We start from the raw sequence: 18,166 nt of genomic DNA on the forward strand, positions 1-18,166 counted from the left end.
GGGCGGGGCCTCGCGTCACGGGGCGGGGCCTCGGGTGGAGCCGCCCTGGCCCCGCGAAGCGCAGGGTGTGAGCACCGCGCGGCCTGTGGGGCACGGGTGAAGCTACCGCGCAGGCTGCTAGGGGCTCGATCCCTCGGGAGAAGGCGCGGGGGCTCATCCCCACCGGACCGACTTCCAGCGGGATTCCACCCCCCACCCCCCACCCCTCACACTTGTGAAAACAGCAAGTCAAACCGGGACCTTTCTCGGGGCCAAGACGTACTGAGAGGCCGGTGCGTCGGAAGACCTCACTCTCGCCCCAAGTTGACCTGAGCCCCTTTCCGAGTGTGTCAGTGGCGCCCCCTTTAACCTAGTGCCACTTATTATCAAAATTATTTCTTGCTCAGGGTACATCGTTGCAGACTGCTCTGGCACATTTTTGTATCCCCAAGGTATCCCGCAGGCCTTGAAATAGAAACGGTTAATGAGACAAGGAAACGTTGAGTGTGGAGGGAAGGGCAGCGTCCGCTTTAATGGAAAAATGTGTTTCCCCAGATGTAAGAGTAAGATGGACGCTTCATTAATATGCAATATGTTTTATCTTGTGGCTTCTACTACCCGCTTAGCATACTGTGCTCCTTACAAGCAGATCATCACACTGAGGAAACTTAAATAACTCGCAGTGTCTGCCTCAAAAAGCTCATTTTCTTTTGTGCGGGGTCGGGGTGGGGATGGAGGGGGGCAGGGTAGTTGTACACAATATAGTGTGATAAATATGATAGCCTAAAAATTGCACCTCATTCACAAGTTGAAGTTTGGGAAAGGTTTCGCAGAAGTGATGGCTAATGGGAAGCCTGAAGGACTTTTCTATAGCATGTCCTTCTGTTTCATAAGATTCCGTCTCCATGGAGCTATTTTACAATTCTGTGTAGGTTAACTGATCCACATGCAAATTCTGTCCTGTCTGAGAGAGTTTCAATTAACCCCCGACTCCCCTCCCCCCCGCATTGTGGGAAAAACAAAACAAAACAAAACAATTTTGCCTCTCATTTTCATATTTCTGTATTTCTGTTCTGTAAATGTCTGTTCCTTAGATTTTTTGGTTTTTTTAACTAGTTATAACATCTGGTTTCCTTATGAGTTAAATAAATCTTTAACAGGTGTTCATTTTTATACGTGTATTGACAAAAACTCTCTCCTTGACCAAATTTTAGACAGGCTCCCTTGAGCCCTCTTTTCTAATAGGCCTCATCCCTGGGCCTGTAGCCGTTTTTAGCAAGAATCCTGCTAAGTCAGTTTAGCAAGAATCCCCTCACCCTTAATTTCTGATCACCCTGGCCTGCCTTTAGCAAGAATTCTAAGTTGGTTGAGCAAGAGTCTCCTTACTCTTGATGTAATTTTCCATCTACTGACTCATTCTGCTTATTGGCTATAACTATCCACCTGTCCTTAACTGTATTCAGAGTTGAACCCAATCTCTCTCTGATTGGGATAGCCTTGTCACCTATTGCAGTAGTCCTGAATAAAGTCTTTCTTACCATTTTAACAAGTGTCAGAATAATTTTTTCTTTAACAGTGTGAGAGTCATAATTTTACCCTTTTCTGAAAATTATCTTTTAACCGATGAATAGTGTTCTAGACACAGGAAACCATAGTGCAAAAGTCTGGAAATGAGGAACAAATTAGGGAGTTGGGGAAATTAAAAAAATGGATCAATAGGCTAAACGATAGAGTCAGGGGAATGGTGAAAGAGGAAACTGAAGAGGTAAATAGGTGCCAGATAATGAAAGACTCCATAAACCACATTAAAAGAGATTGAGTTTTATCCTGTGGGCAAGAAGAAAGCCTTAAAGTGCTCTAAACAGAGAATGCTACGATCAGAACTAGGAATTTTACTCTGGTGGAAATGTGGAGCATTATTGGAGTGGTCAAGACTGGAAGCAGGGACCTATTCAGGAGGTTACCACAGCAATCCAGGAGTGAGATGAAACTCATGCAAAACGAGGTAATATCAGTGGGACTGGAAGGAAGAGGACACCTTTGAGAACTTTTAGGAGGCAAATAGGACTTGGTGATTGGCTGGATGTGTCAAGTCAGGGAGTTAGAAGACTCCAAGAGGACTCCCGGATATCTTTTTAAAAATTAATTAATTAATTGATTGATTGATTGATTAATTTGGCTGTGCCTGGTCTTAGTTGTGGCATGTGGGATCTAGTTCCCTGACCAGGGATAGAACCTGGGCCCCCTGCATTGCGACCGCAGAGTCTTAACCATTGGACCACCAGGGAGGTCTCGACTCCCAGATTTCTAATGTGGACCACTGGGTGGATGATGGCGACATTTAATGAGAAACAAAACTTAGAAGAGGCACATTTGGGAGAAACAGTGGAGATGACAAGTTAAACTTTGGAACTCATGAGTTTGAGGTGCCTATGGAGGCTCAGAATTAGATAATACTGGATTTGAATACAACGGCAGCTTTGAAACCCACTGGCTGTGTAATGTTCAGCAATACACTCTCTGGGTTTCATCCACACAGTGAACCCATCTTAAGTGGTTTTGTGATAATTAGTGAGAATTATGGAAAAGGGCCAGCAGACAGCAGATATTCAATACATCTGATTTTGAGCACCAAGTAAGAGCCAAGTAAAAGCCCTCATTTTTTTTTAAAAGATCTCACTGTGTAGTGGAAAAGACACACATACAGAAAATTGAAATGTAGTTCTTCTAGAGGGCACTTCCTCAGCCTCTGCTCGTCCACGGTGTCCTACTCTTATAAAACTGACCTTCACCTTCTTATCCCTCCTATCTACCATCTTCTAATAACTCCTCTACATTCATTTGCAAGCTCCCTGTTTTCAAGAACCTTCATCTCTACTCCTTTTCACCCTGGCCACATCCTGGGCTTAGTCATCCCCTAGAATTGCTAGTTTCTGAAACCTTAAATTCTTATATGCTGGTTTCCACCACAACATCCTATCTTTCTGTATTCTGAATAAATCCTGGGGCCCCTAGAGGCCCGGTCATGACACACAACATAACAGAAGAAACCCAGTCTAGTAATAAAAAGACTAATTTAACATAATTTAAATCTCTACTTAGTTTCTCAAGGAAACATCAGAGGCACGGGGGAGGGGAGAGTGAAGCAGGAGCACATTTTAATACACAGCTCAATGTCTTTAAAATCCTCTCTCCCCCACTTAACATTTTCTGCCGAGATGGTAGCTTCTCCCCAAAACTACGCCTTCCAACTCGACTCAGTTGCTTACAGAATTATCCACCAGCTTCAAGTCTGTTCACTTTACTTTGATTTTGCATAACAGAGCAGAGCCTGGGAGCTGACCTAGCAAGCAGAAGTTCTTTTTTCTTCCACCACTACCCTACTCTCCAAAAGCCCTTATAGCTTACTTCTAGAAGGGGAGGCAGGCACCTCCTCCAGGAACACTTCCTTGACCCCATATTCTATGCCCCTCTTCTATCATGGCACCTATCACACAGGTCTGGAATCTTTGTCTTACCTGACTGTCTTAGCCACCAGACTATGAACTCTCTGAGGACAGAGACCATGTCTTCCTTTTTATTATCCCCTGAAAGTAACCTAGAACTTTTGGCACAAATTCTACAAAATAGCCTATTTTAGATCTGACCTAGAAAGTTCCTTGGTATACTTATTTTCTCATGCTAATGCAGGAGTGGGAAGGGAACAGGGAACGGAAGAGATTTGAGGGGAAGAGAATCAGCATGTATTGACACTTACTAGAAGCCACACACAGGGTCAAGCATTTACATCATTATATTCTTAAGTTCTGACAACCTCTCCATAACGCAGGTGGTAATATACCCATTTTACAGATAAAGAAACTGAGGCTCACAGAGATCAAGTAATTTAAGATCATGCCATTACATCTTGGCTCTTGCAAAGCTTAGATTCAGTCTGACTCCAAAAATCTGTGCCCTTTCCAGACACTGTGAGAGAATGATTTGATTCTAGTTTATAACATAATGGCTTATTTATTGAACAAATAAGTGGGGTGAACAATTCATTCTCACTGGGGAATTAGGTCAATTAATATATTTTCTCTGACCCATTTTCAGGCCCCAGTTCTCACATTTTCAGCTTCTCAATGCTTATTTGCATCTACATTATCAAGAGAATGTGCTAATGTATCTCTATGGAGTTGGACATGTGTACGTCAATGTGTGTCACTGTTTGTGTATTTGTTTATTACTGGGTTTGTAGGGCCTGTTATTGGTTGCCCAAAGATTGTGAGGGATGCCTTCAATCTATACTTCCTCCCCTCCCTTTCCTTCCTAAAGCTACTTAAGTTCTCTGGGCCTGTCCCCATATAAGGTCCTATCTGAGGAAGTTGTTCGGTATTGTTGTTCCCCCCCTCCCCTCATCTGCCTCTTTCTGAGCATTTTTAGAACTGGTGGTTTCCCACAGCTGTCAGCTGGTTACTCTTGCTGCCAATGATTTTAGCTTGCCCCCAGCGACAGTCAATAGGGAAGGTGTTCAACTGGTTCAGAAGCATCCTCTGAGCCAATAAAATGTTACCACATTAAGTTCTACTTTCTTCCCCCTTCCTCCTCCACAAGTCTGACCAATGGGATGCTGGTTTTGTCAATTACTATCAATCTGGTATTTTAGAAAACAAAACACTGTAATACCGTATGGAGATTATAAAGAAGTGGAGCCAGAGATGGAGTAGAAATGTAACCGAGTAGTTGCTCCCACGGCACCCCTCAGGAATGCTGGCTCTCCCACCCCCACCACACAAACAGGGGTTGGACAAATGCCCAGATTTCCTCCGCTCCAATCACTGAAGTCGAGAATCTCAGGGACAGAAAGAACTTAAAGAAACTGGCCCAACTCACAGTTATTGCTTCGACCTCTTCCCCCACCTTGAACACACAGGCACACTTGCCATCCCATAAAATAGTTGTCCATCTCTCCTTGAACTTCTGCAGGGACGGGGCTCTCTCAGCAGTCACCTAGTCTTCTTCCTCCAGCTCATCACCATTCTTTTTCCCTTAAGGACCAGATACTTGAACTGTCTCCATGCCTTCTTCCTTCCTGTTATTCCTGTTTCTCCTCCTGCTTGTACACCCACACCCCAGCTCAGGCCCATGAAGGCAATAAGTGGGCCGACTGAGGAGTCAGAGCTCATCTTGGCTCTTTGAGGGAGGTATGCCCTCCCCACATCCATAGCAAGAACTTGTTCACTCCTGACATCAGGATATTAGGCAGTCTACAGCCTGGGTCTGGGAAGGGTGGTATGGGCGAGAACATTCCAGGAAGGGGTGAGGCCTTGCTAGGGATTTAGGGCCAGGATACCCATCAATTCTCTTTGAGGAGCAGCTCTCTCTTCTCTTCTCTTTCACTGTATGCCTCCCCGCCCCCCACCCCAACACCCAATCACACAGGTAGCCTCTAAACTCAGTAACTTTCCAGGAAAAACTGCTTCATGGCAGTCAGAAGCCTACTCAGTGAGTAAAGGGCTTTCTCTTAAAATAATGGATAGAAGTGATTTATTACTGTCGGCACTAAAGAAACGTAAGAAGGGCTATCATGATTACCTGTTCCTCAAGGTCCAGCCCAAGACTCACCCTCCTTAACCCTCATAGCCCATTAAGCCCAGGCATCAATCTCTGTACAGGTCAATTTGCCCTTATCGTACAGTTCTTTGTACCATCCAATGTTTCTCTTTGTGGAGGTATAGTACAGAACCTTCCCCCAGACGGCAGTGAGAATCTTTGTGTATTGTTTGCGTTTGTACTTTACATCTACTTAGCACAGAACTCTGCTTATTGTACCATCAGCTCATAGTATTAAGGTCTGTCTATAAACATGTTATTGGTGGTCCAATTTTGCTAATCAGATGAAATAGTTGAAGATCGCTCTGGCCTTGTCCCACTCTCCTGTTTCTCCCTCCTGTAGCCTGGTTGGTAGGAGGACAGGAGGAAGGGCCTGGGCCCAAGCACAGCAGTGGGGGCCATGCATACGGAATAAAAGAAGCTGAGCAGAGTAGGGGGCTGCCCTGTTCCCAGTGCTGCCAAGGGAGTAAGTGCCATGCTCGGTGGCACAAAGTCCAGGGCACTGTGTAAGGCGCTACCTCGTACAGAACTTGAGCAGCGAAGCCCAGCCCCAGTGAGCAGATGCACACAACTGCTACACTCTCCATGGCTTGCCTTAATCCCCTAGTCCCAGCACTATATCCCGAGCAGTATTGGGCAGCCCAGCTAAGAGCTACTATGGCAGAGTGAAGCACCCCTAGTTCCCCCGTTTCCCCCGCTTCCACTCCCTCCTCAGGGTCTTCTTTACCTATAGTTCCTCCCTCACCTCCACATTCAGCCCTTCTCCGATCCCTAGCAGTCCTGCTACTACCAGGCAAGACTCTAAATTCTTGCAGGGTCCACCTGCCACCCTTTCCCAACCCTGTTCCCTTAAGCAAAGTCACCTGCTCAGAAGGAAAAGTAGAACTGATTTCCGCCACCACTGAACACCTGGCTCCCCCTCACCTCAGCTCCCTCTCCATGTCTTTTTTTTTTTGCCCTCCTGACTATCCCCTACTCCTCTTATTAAATTCCATTCTAACATCACATCTTCAAAGAAGTCTGCTGGGTTTACACTGGTTGATTCTGGGGACCCTGTCCCAGTCACTCAGTAGTCATAAGGATAACCTCTCACATGGGTGCAGCCTTCACTATTTTCTCACATGGGTACAGCCTTCACTATTTTGAAAATATGGTAACATTTGTTCAGAACAACCCTGTGGGAACAGGTATATTTTAGCCCCATTACACACATGAGCAACCTAAGGCTCAACATCCGTGACTTACCCACCACTACCAGCTAGGAAGACGCTGAACCCCAACTTAGATTCAGACCCATGGGCTCCCGGCTCCAGTGCTCTTTCTATAACAGCTCCCCACAACCCCCTCAACTAGCACTCTCATTACTAAGCGCTTGTTTGTTTTGACGGTAGATGTTGTAGTTATCTTTCACATTCGTGTTCTTGTCAATTGTGCTTGTAGCCAAGTGTTTATTACGCCTCCATGTGGTTGGGATCCTCCAGAGATCAGGGACAGAACTGTCCTTTCTCTGACAGTCCTTCAGAATCCAGGCTAGGGCTCTGCCAACCAAAGGAATTGGGCCTGGGGACAAGGGCAGGCACCACTGATGCAGATCTTTGCCACCTTCAAATGCACTGCAGACTCCATGGACAGTGGAGCCCAGGACGGTAAGGTGGTGATAATAATAACTGACAGCAGCTGACATTTGTTGAGCACTTACCAAGTGCTAGGCATTATGCTAGTTCTTTATTTACATTAATCCTTATAACAAATTTCCAAGGGAGGTATTATTATTGTCAAATGAGGAAACTAGTGTTCAGAGATGTGGAGCCAGGGTGCAACCCACATCTGTCTGACTCCAAAAGGAGCACATAAATAGCAGAATTCAATTTATATTTAAAAATATGATAATCCCTTACTCCCTGAAGGCCTATCCTACCCTTGACTCTTCCTTTCCCAGAAAATAAAATTCAGGGAGAGGAAAGCTGGGCAGGAGGAACCTCATACACACACGCACACACACACACACATCTTCTCTCTCACACACACACAGATCACTTACGCCTATCACCACCACCCTGGATTTCCTAGACAGGGTGAGGGCTATGAGGGCAGGGCGTCAGTTTCCCCAGGACCCTGGCCCTCATCCCCTTCCCTGGTGCTAAATAAAAGTGAATAAATACTAAATAAATACAACCGGGGTCTACCCTGCCTTCCCCCTCCCTCCTGTGACCAGCAGGGCAGAGGGGGCAGTTTAGATAGGGGACTATCTCCCAGCCCCTTCCATCCACCAGCCATCCAGGGCAGGAAACCCGGGCAGGGCCAGCCTGCTCGGTAGGGCAGAGAGGAGGGGCGGGCTCACACCACAGCCCCTCCCCCACTGTGTCTCGTTGCGAGACAGCTGCCGAGCCCCCTCATTCTCCCAGCCAAGTCCGAGGCCCCGGTGCCCAGAAAGGGCAGCCGGGACGGTGAGGTTATTTCCTGCCCGCCCAGGAGCGCCGCCGGAGGATCTCCAGAATCTGGGCCTTGCGGTGCAGCCAGTCCTGGGGAGGGGGGCGTGGCGTTGAAGGGGCTGGCCAGGGCACGAAGAAGCTGTAGCGGAGGCGTACATTCTCGGGGTTGCCAGCCACCAGGACCTGCAGCGTTAAGGGCTGAGCCAGGGGCCCGTGGCCGGACAGTGTCTCCGAGGCTGCAGTGGCCCCGCTGTAGCGCAAGCTGACTGCCCCGGGCAGGACCACGTCTGTGGGGGAGGGTATCAGCGTGTATTCACCATTGAGGGCATAGGAGCCATCGGGGAGCTTCAGGGCCAGGTAGAGGCTCCGGACACCAGGGGTACCCTGCTGCCGGACCAGGATGTGGGTGGCCCCTGCAGGGATGGTGACCACATTGTTGTATCCGTACCTGTGTGCAAGGAGTAGAGGAGAACTCAGCATCTTCCTGAATCCTCTCAGCCTTTCTGAGCTGTGTTTGTATGACTGTATGTGTGTAGAAGGTTGTCTCCCCAGACCTACGTGAGCTGTCCAGCCTAGATCTGAGCTACATGCAAATGTGCCCTCCTTCCTCTTCTCTCTGGGCCTTTACACCTGCTGCCCCCTTACTGAGGTGCCCATCTAAGCCCCGCCTCCTTGGTGCCTGTGCAATTCCTATTCTTCCTCCAGAAGGGAGGTCACCTCCTGGGAAGCCTTCCCTGATGCCCACAAGTGCCCTCACAGCAGCCCAGGCTGGCACCTTTGAGCAGGTGGGACACTGCGCTGTAACTGCGTACTCGTCTGTCTCCCCTACTAGACTGTACGTCAGCTCTTTGAGAGGAGAAGCAGTGTTGAATTCACCTCTGTATCCCCAGGGCCCAGAACAGCGTCCCGGAAGGTGGGAGGAGGAAATAAATAGTGAATGAACCTGAATTTTCTGAAGGAGCCAGACTGCTTGCTGCAGCTAGAACCATCCCCACCGCACACCATGCACTTGTCAAATTTCTTTTTGGAGCCAATGACGCGGTCACAGCCGGCATGGATGCAGCGGCCCTGGACACAGACTGAGGAGCTGTCTGGGGAACAGGGCGTCCCATCTACCACCTGAGGAGAAGAGAGGGAGTGATGAAAGGGTCTTCCTTAGTCAAAACGGGCTGGTAAATCGAACAAGACCCATATCCCATCAGGGAGGGGATGCCAGAAAAGTTGCGTGAGGGAGAGAATGTGGATGGAGTGTGGAGGGAACCCCAGCCACTGTAAGGGATGATAATCATAAAAGCCACCATTTTCAGAGCACTCACTGTGAATTAGGCACTGTGCTAAGTGCTATATAAATCTCACAACCACTATTTGAGGTTTGTAGAGATGGAACACTGAGGTTTAGAAAGATTAGGAGCTTGCCCTAAGGTTACACAGCTGGCAAGCAGAGAAGCCAACAGGGGAATTGCTGGTCCGAGTCGCAACACCAAGCCCTAAATCTTGGTGGTACCGTCCCAGCTGGACACTAGAGGGCAGTCAACCTGCAGGCATTCTCCCCAGAACAGAGGTGAAGGATGCAAAACTGCTAGGCTTGTTCTTCCTTCTTCAGCCTCAACCCAGGGCCCTATCACAGAGAGGGGGTGCAGGGACATCGCTGTCTCCAGGAGGCCTGTCCAGTGAGGGACTGGCCATCCATGAGCTCAATGAGGCCACCACTGTAATTTGCCAGAGGAGCCCATGGGAAGGGGGCAGAGAAGTGCCCAAAAGTCCACACACTTCCATTCTCACAAAATGGAGCACTGGAAGATGGGAGAGAGAGAGGGAAAGAAACCAAGGGAAATGGGATAGGCTAGAGCTGCCTGATTGGCAACTTATCCAGAGTCCAGGGCTAGTTTTCTAAATACCCACGGACAGAGAAGTCTGAGTGGACCCCTGGGCTGGCTGGGCATGGCTGTGGGAACGCCAGCAATAGTGCTGTTTGGGATCTCTGCCATCAGACAGTAGAGGGCGGCTTGGGCAGTGTGTGAGCTTAGACAGGGCCCTGGGGCATCCTGGTCCTCACCCGTGGCTCCAGCACATAGTAGTAGCCCAGTGCCCGGGCCTGGCAGGTGAGTTTGCACTGGTCCCGGGGCGCCACACCTGTGTAGCGAGGAACCCAGTCCATGGGCCCTGGGAAGTTCTTGAAGAGGTCAGTGCGGTGGTTGTAGGCAGCACACTGCTCTTCACGGAAGGTCAGTGCTGTAGGGTTAAAATGGACAGTCAGAGCCCCTCTCTCCTCACGCCGCCCCACCAGCCCCTCCACCTAGCCTCTCAGACCTCCAGACAGCATGGCAGCTCTCTCCCCCACAGACTACCTGTCACTTTCCTGAAGGGTAAAGTCACCCCCCTCAACAGCAGGGACAGTCAACACCTCCTTGGTCCCTGAACTCAAGGGACAGCCCTTTCTGTCCTACCAATCCCTCCCAAGGCTCCCATCCCTCCCACTCCTTACCTGAGCCAGTTGGGCAGTCCTGGGTATTGCAGGAACGAAAGCGGGTATGGCGGCCCTCACAGTACTTGCCACCATTCCGGGGGATGGGCCGTGTGCAGTCCCGGGAAGAGAACTGGACACCACCTCCACAGCTCCGAGAGCAGTCACCCCATGATCCCCAGGGGCCCCAGCCACCAGCCTGTGGGATCTGCAGAAGGACAGAACGGAAGAGTGGGATAAATACACTCTCTTGGGCTCAGGGCTACCCCCTACTCCCCCAGGCCCTCTGCCCCTCCCCTGCCCTTGGGATCTCACATTGAAGTCCTGGAGCTGGTCCACGTGGAGGCAGCGGCCACCCATACAGGCCTGTGCAGGCCCACAGGGGGTACCATCAGCCCAGGGTGAATGCTTGGTCTGGCACATGGAGTGGCCATTGAGATGGCCAGAGCACCAGAGGGCAGCACAGGGCGGCGGCAGCTGCGGACAATGGCGTGAGTCAGGCCCAAAGGTCAGCTGGCACTGGCGGTCAGCATCATAGTCCTTGCCGGGGAAAGTCACAGGCAGATGCAGGGGAGCCTCTGGCTTGTCTAAGAGACAGTGCCCTGGGAAAAGAGGCAGGGGTATGAAGTCACCAGTAGGTTGAAGGGGTGCCAGCCTTGGGCTCCCCAGGGCCTGATAGATCCTAAAATCCAAATTCTAGGACTGGAAGAAGCTTTAAATAGCAGCTAAATTTATTCAATGCTTATTATGTGATGAACATTGGCTAAATGCTTGACCAACAGTATCGTGTTTAATCATGGCCAAAGCCTATGAGGTAGTTACCGTTATTATGCATATTTTACAGATCAGCTACACAGAAGTGAGGTAACTTACAGTCACACATCTACACACATCTAAAGAACAGGATCAGGATAGGAACTCAAAGCACTAGATCTTCCTACCTGTCCTAACCAGCTACAGAATTCTTGAGTCTGCTTCTCATCAACAGCCCTGCCCATCATAGTCATACTGCTCGGCATGCACACCTCAAGTGACAAGGCAGTCACCTCCTTTCACAACTAGCCCCTTCCAGTGTTGGATAGTTGTGGCCCTTAGAAGGTCAGTTCTAATTCTTTTGAGCCAAAACTTGCATCTTGTAGCTGTGCTATTTATTCTGAGAGGAAGTGGGAGCCACACAAAGGCAGCAGCATTTCTCACCCCATCCCACACTGCAGAGGAGGCACATTGGAAGGAGTCAATTTGGCCCATGTGAAATGCAGCAGAAGAGAAAGTACAGTGGGGGGCAGGAACTGGGTCCTGCACAGGGAAAGGGGAGTGCCATCTGCTTACCATAGCCATTGTCCAGGAAGTCAGTGATGAAGCGGGCACTGCAGGGGGACCAGGGCTCCTCGGGATCCACGTGAGCCATCACAGGAGCCATGACATGGCGGGAGGTACTCCCAGGCCCATTCAGACCAACACATGGCTTTGAGTTGTCATGGAGCATGTTGAAGACATGGCCTGTGGGAGCAGAGGCCCTGTTAGGGTCCAAGGGTCTCATCCCTGTGCCCTCAGGGGGTTGCAGGCCCATCATAAGCCTGGGTGCAGCTACGGATGGTCAGATCCATTCCCCATCCCAACTTGCCCCCGAATCTCTTTCTGGTGCTCCAAGGGCTTCTCAATATGTAGCCCCCCTTGCTCTGTCTCCCCTCTCCCCATGATACACTCAGGACCCCTCCCTACCCACTTTTCCTTATAGTCAACATTCCCAACCCTGATTCCATCCACTCTATCACTGACTCTTGTGAATAATCTCTCTCAGTACTGTGCCACCTCCCCTCCAAACACACACACACAGTTCACAGTAGATTCCTACACACTATCTCATTTAATAGAAAAATCTAAATGTTTGTCTACATCCGGAGCAGAGAAGGGTAACGGCCCTGGACCTAGGCCTGGGGAAAAGGAAGAAACACCTTGTGACCTGCATTTGTACCCCGGTGAGCTCACTGTCCCCTCACCTCACCCCTGATAGCTCTCTCACTCATCACAGGTGCCCCATGACCCCACCCCCACCTTACCCAGTTCATGAGCAGCAGTGAAGGCTGATTGGAGCCCATCATCCTCCACGATAGCACAGCTCCGAGCTGGGTCACACACAGTGCCCACATCAGCCATGCCTAGAGTGTCACAAGTAGAGACCCCACACAGGTCCTGTGGAGAGGGAGATCAGAGACAACACATGAGGAACCAAGACACCAGCGTCCATTGAGCTGAGATCCAGATTAGTGGAGAACTGGGCACTGCGTATCCAGCACCGTCAGGGCCCAGATAGCACTGGCAGTGTGGCTGGGGCCAGGCACCAGGTGGAACAACTCCAGGGGCACCATTTACATCACAGTCTGTGCAGTGGTGCTTCTTGGAGTTGTGCAGTGCATGGCCTGAGGTGCTGATTGGGGCCTCACCTGACGGGTAAACAGAATGGCTGTGTCAAAGTGGTCAGGGTCCGAGTCCTCGGGGGTGTTGAGTCCTCGCTGCCAGGCACAGAAGCTGCGCAGGGTCTGGGCGGCACTGGGTCCTACTTGGGGCCCTTCCTCACCTGGCCCCAGAATCACTAGCCGAGTCACCACCAAGCTGACAGGGTTGCGGATGCTTGGGTGCTTGAAGGCCTTGGCCGCCGCTGCCATGACCGTCAGCAGGTAGCGCTTTAGCCCACCACCGTGAAATGCCGCCATCTTGTCATCTGCCACCACCAGGGTCTCCACAAATCTACTCAGTGAAGCAAAGCGCTGGAGAGGAAAAAGGGGGAGGAGGATCCTGAAATAGCCTCCCAGACCCATGGATCACTTCTCCCCTCCCTTACTTCCTGGGTCTGGAACTCAGCAGATGCAGCTGGGCCACATACATCCCACGGGATTCCTGATGGGTCTTGGTGGGGCCTCCCCCCCAACTCCAAATCCCAGGGCTTTTGTGGTAATGCTGAGAAATCATCTGCTGGTTCTGAGAAGGGGAGGGGATGGGGATGCCACGTCCCAGGGCTATGTGGGCCCAAGAGGTGAAAAGCAGCTGGGACTGCCTCTGGGAGGGACTTTGGGGTCCCCCAGGCCTGAGTGTGTCTGGGGCTGCAGGACTGAGGCTAGAGGGCTGGGCTGCAACGTGTCTGCCCTGTGTGGTTGGAGGAACAATTCAGTCAGCAGCTAGGGCCAGGGCCAGATCTCAGCGTGGCGGGTGTGGAGGGAGCGTCTGGTCTGGATTAAAGCTAGAGAGGGAGGGAGGAAGGAAGGGAAGAAGGGGGGAGACTGGGAGTGGGAGGGAGGAAAGGACGGAGCCTCAGGCAGCCTTGCAGTCAGTCCACAATGTGGGAAGGGGACAGACCAGAAGGGGGTTCAGGATGCCTTTCCTCCCCGGTCCACTCCTGCCCTAGTTTGCAGTTTGCCAGAACAATTTTGAAGACAGCATCAGAAGCCAGAGGCCAATCTCTTGGGCCTCAAACCTCACTCCTTTAGCTGGTGGTGAAAATCAAATTTGAGGCCCAGAAAAGAGTCAAGGCCAAGGGGCTATCAGGAGGGCCTCATTGTTGGGGACGGTGCCAGTAGGATGCCATGGCCAGGCAGGGTCAGGGTGGGGAGGGAGAGCGGTCATTCCCAGCATAGAGTCTCTGACCCACCTCTGGGAATCCCCTTGGGATCAGCGGTCTGGCTAGGAGAAGGGTTGGGGCAGGGAAAAGCCAGAGCCTTCCCAGGAAAGGAGGCCAGTGGAAAGAGAAAAGGCAGGCAGAAGGGAGGGAAGCAGCAGACTGGCCAGAAGTGGAAGTGGGTGGAGAGAAGGTGAATAGGGGTCAGTAGGACAGACATGGCAGGAGGACACTGCAGGACACAGACTCCAGGGCTGCCTACCTTGGCTCTTCGTGGGCTGGAACTGGGGTTCCCGGGAGGAGCCTGGACGTTGCAAATGGGGCCCTGGCCGCTGGCAGGACTCTTCCGGCGTAGGATGTGAGCCCCAGGCCCACCAGCAGAGTTAGGGGTGCCTCCTTCCAGGGGCTGGATGTGGAGTTCGGTCCCTCGATACTGCAGCACCCCTAACAGAGCTCCCCCATCCCAGTGCAGAGATGCCACCGACTCCGGATCTCCATTGATGGTGCCAGTGAGGTAGGTGCCCGGCTCTGCCCCGCCCAGGAGCTCAGGCGCCCGGCCCAGGTATTGCACCGTCAGCCCCTCCACCCGCACGCCGGGGTCCTGCTCCAGCTCTAGTAGCAGCATCTCCCCAAAGGCCGGCAAGCGGTACAACAGCCTGGCAGGGGTGCCCAAACCAGGCAGGACGCTGTCGTTGAGCTTCTCTGGAAACACGATCTCCTCCTCCCGGGGCAGGGGGCTGGCCGGCCAGGCTGAGGGCAGAAGGGAGGCCAGCAGCAGCAGAAGCGGCCCGGAGACGGGCACGGTGGGGAGCAGCAGGCGGGGTTGGATTCCCCACAGGCAGCACTCCGCCAAGCCCCTCCCGGGATGCGAGTCCGTCCGGGACATGGCACTGGTGCTGAAGCTGGGAGGGACTGAGGCCGTCTGGGCACCAAGTCCTCCCCGCCCTGGCTTTGGAAAGCTCCTCTCTGCAGCCTGGGCGCTCGGACCCCTGCCAGGGTCAGAGGCAGAATTTTCAGAGGGTCTGGGGACCTTCAGAGGAGATGGAGAAAACTTGGCCCTTAGGCTTAGGAGAGGTGCCTAGTGGTCTGGTTCCTCCAAACTCTCCTCCCACACCCTCCTCTCCTGGATCTTTGTTTCTCCCTGCCTGTGTCTTCTGCAGCTTCTCTGGCCTCTCCCTTTGCACTCCCTCAGACTCTGTCTGGCTTCGCTTCTGTGCCTGTCCTCTCTCTGCCTCCTTCCGCCGTGCCTTTGTTTCTGTCTTTCTCCTCCTCTCTCTCCCGTGTCTATGTGTCTGTGGGTCTCCCTGTGAGTTCTTCCCAGCCTTTCTCCGCGCCAGCTCTTTTAAGCATCCTGAGTCACTACGATTGGCTGAGCTATAAGCCATTCAGCCAGGAGCTCTGGTGGTAGGACTCAGATGGGTGTTTCATTGCTTCCCAAAAATCTAGTTTTTGTTTTCCTTTAAAAAAAAATGGGACTTGCCCAGGGGAGGGGAATCTCTAGCAGCCGGATGGATCATAGGCACTGGGCCAGCTGATGACATAGCCTTTTCCCAAACCCCACAGTCGGCTCTCAGCTGTCTCTTTCCCTTTTTGGTGGGACAGAGCCCCAGGAGGGGTAGGAAGTCAGAGAAAGGCCCTGGAAAACACGCGAAGAAAGGACCATGGTCCCAGGAGAATTCTAGCTCCCACTGTCTAACCTGGCACATCCTCCCTTTTCTCAGGGATCCCTCATGATGCCCCTAGAGGCTGGTTTCCAGGGCCGAGGGAACTGAGTGAGCTGCCAGGGAAAGAGGGTGGGGAACAGGTAAGGAAGCATCAAGAGGGCAGAACAAAGAAAGGAGGTGGCTTGACACTGCTCAGGATGGGACCAAGCAGCTGGAGAGAGTACAGGAGGCAGGGAGAAGGGGCAGGCAAGAAGACGGTGATCAGGCAGTGTACTGTCCAAAGGTAGGATATGAGTCTGCTTAGAATGGGCACATGGAGCCGGCAGAGGACAAGGCAGGAGGGGTTAACGACTCTTTCTTTTATAGAAGGAAGATCTAGGGTGGCACCTCCTCTTCCCTAACGTCTCTTCTCTCCCTCAGGATCCCCTTTCCTGAATTACCATTCCCCGCCCCCTCAGAAGCCCAGACGGCCATTCTGCCTCCAGCCTCCATTCCCCCCAGAGCTCCCCTCCCCACTTCCTGACTCCCCATTTCCCTGGCCCGGCTCCCAGTAGCTTCCCCCAGGCTCTTGGCCCTGCTCCTACCCACTCCCAACTGCCCTAAACCCTCCCCCAGCCTCAAGTCAGCCAGACCCCAGCACAGGAAAGACATGCTTTCTCAGGAACCCAGAAGTACCCTATGCCAATCCATCAGAGGGAATCCCCACCTGGTTCCCCTTTTCGGCCCCACCTTGTCCTAAGAACCCAGTGGTTCCTGGAATATCTAGTAATCTTTTATTTCTCATTCCCCATGGGACAGGGAGAGGGTGGTTGCAGCATTGTGTGTACAGGAAAATTAGGGAACTGAGAGAAACAGGAACCCAGTGCCTGGGATGGAGAGAGTGCTTGGGGAGGAAGAGGTAATGTTAGGGAAAGGAAGCAAAATGATTCCCTTCGTTTGGGACTGGAGAGAACTCAGCAAAGAAGTCTTGGGGGTGGATTCTCAAGACAAGGAAGGAAAGGGTTCAGAAGTAGGGGCAATTTCTGCTCACCCCATGCTATGGCCACTCCTTTCCCCAGGATATCCCCAGGAAGGAGAGTACAGTCAGCACTTTCCTTTCCCAGAGGCAGACCACCTGCCCCTGCCCCCATTCCTCTATTCACTCTCTGCCTAGTCACCTCCTGTTCTCCACATCCCATCCGCCAAAATACTTCCTTTTCCACTCCCTTCCTGCTCAGGTTGCTAATACCTGCCCTGGTGACCATCACTTCCTGTATCACCCACCCCCTTCTGACTGCAGGACCCACCACATGCCCTGACCCTGGTCCTAAGTGGAGGGGGTTGGTGCTGCAGGAGTCAGACAAAGGATGGGAGACCAGAAGGGGCAGGGGCAAGAGGAGCTATCACCAGAGGACTCTTACTGCCCCTTTTCACCCGCATCTGAGATGAGGACAAAGGGGGCGAGTAAGCAGTGAGAGACAAAAGGCCTTAGAGTAACAGCAGCAGTGTGTGTGGGGAGTGCTGGCAGCAGGGAGAAGGCACAAAAGATGCCGTGTCCTAGGCAGCCCCCCAGGATCCCTCACCCTAGTTCCAGCTCAAGTTGCCCCTAGGGCCAAGCAGCCCGGAGTCTATCCTGACTTCTCCTAGGCTGGATTAGGGCAAATAAATGCAGTCCCCACATCCTCCTCCCTCACTATCACCACATTCACTGTGTTTCAGCTATACCGGGAGAGAAGCCCCAGGGAGACGGTGGGGAATGAGGGGGGCAGGGACGCACAGCCTCTGTCTGGCTCTGTGAGGGCTGCCGAGCCCACCCAGGTCCCAGTCAGTTCCCACAGCCAGGGATATGGCCTCGCCCTTTGGTACAGTTCCCATTAGGTCAACTCGCAGGCTAGAAGTCTGGCTTTCCCCTCTTTCTTTGTAGCTAAGAATTCCCTGTCTCTGCCACTCTCCTGGTCTGTCTGCCCCACCCTGCTGTCCTGCTGGTGGGCTGTGGCCCAGGCACCCTGTCTGAAGGAGATCTGGGGAAGGCCTCTTTCCAGGCCCCAAGTGGGAGGGATGTGCAAAGTTAACGGGTGGCCCAGCTGGAGCTGGGCTTGGAGGCAGAGAGAACAGGAACTAGCTCCAAGGCTGGAACTCCTCTTTGTCTCTTCCACACAGGATTAGGATCAGACTCCTGCTGGTACTGCATTTCTATGCCGTTGGCCAGTACAGAGGCCAGGTCAGAAAGATATGAGGTAGGACTTCCCTGGTGGCACAGTGGTTAAGAATCCGCCTGCCAGTGCAGGGGACATGGGTTCGAGCCCTGGTCTGGGAAGATCCCACATGCCGCGGAGCAACTAAGCCCATGCACCACAACTACTGAGCCTGAGCTCTAGAGCCTGCAAGCCACAGCTACTGAGCCCGCGTGCCACAACTACTGAGCCTGAGCTCTAGAGCC

At 52.2% G+C, this 18,166-nt stretch overlaps 1 protein-coding gene across 1 annotated transcript; it reads right to left on the bottom strand.

Annotated features, from left to right (window-relative positions):
- Positions 1–7,948: 7,948 nt before the first annotated feature.
- On the bottom strand, positions 7,949–15,383 carry ADAMTS4 (ADAM metallopeptidase with thrombospondin type 1 motif 4). Its single transcript, XM_059902869.1, has 9 exons — positions 14,346–15,383; positions 12,915–13,238; positions 12,531–12,663; positions 11,800–11,970; positions 10,786–11,072; positions 10,492–10,678; positions 10,063–10,238; positions 8,950–9,125; positions 7,949–8,454 (listed from the first exon to the last, which is right to left on the bottom strand). Exons 1-9 carry the CDS (start codon positions 14,967–14,969, stop codon positions 8,028–8,030), a joined length of 2,505 nt encoding a protein of 834 aa, XP_059758852.1. The 5' UTR covers positions 14,970–15,383; the 3' UTR covers positions 7,949–8,027.
- Between the last annotated feature and the right edge of the window lie 2,783 nt (positions 15,384–18,166).

The sequence above is a fragment of the Balaenoptera ricei genome, chromosome 1, assembly GCF_028023285.1.
Source record: "Balaenoptera ricei isolate mBalRic1 chromosome 1, mBalRic1.hap2, whole genome shotgun sequence".
In the NCBI taxonomy this organism is placed as follows: domain Eukaryota; kingdom Metazoa; phylum Chordata; class Mammalia; order Artiodactyla; family Balaenopteridae; genus Balaenoptera; species Balaenoptera ricei.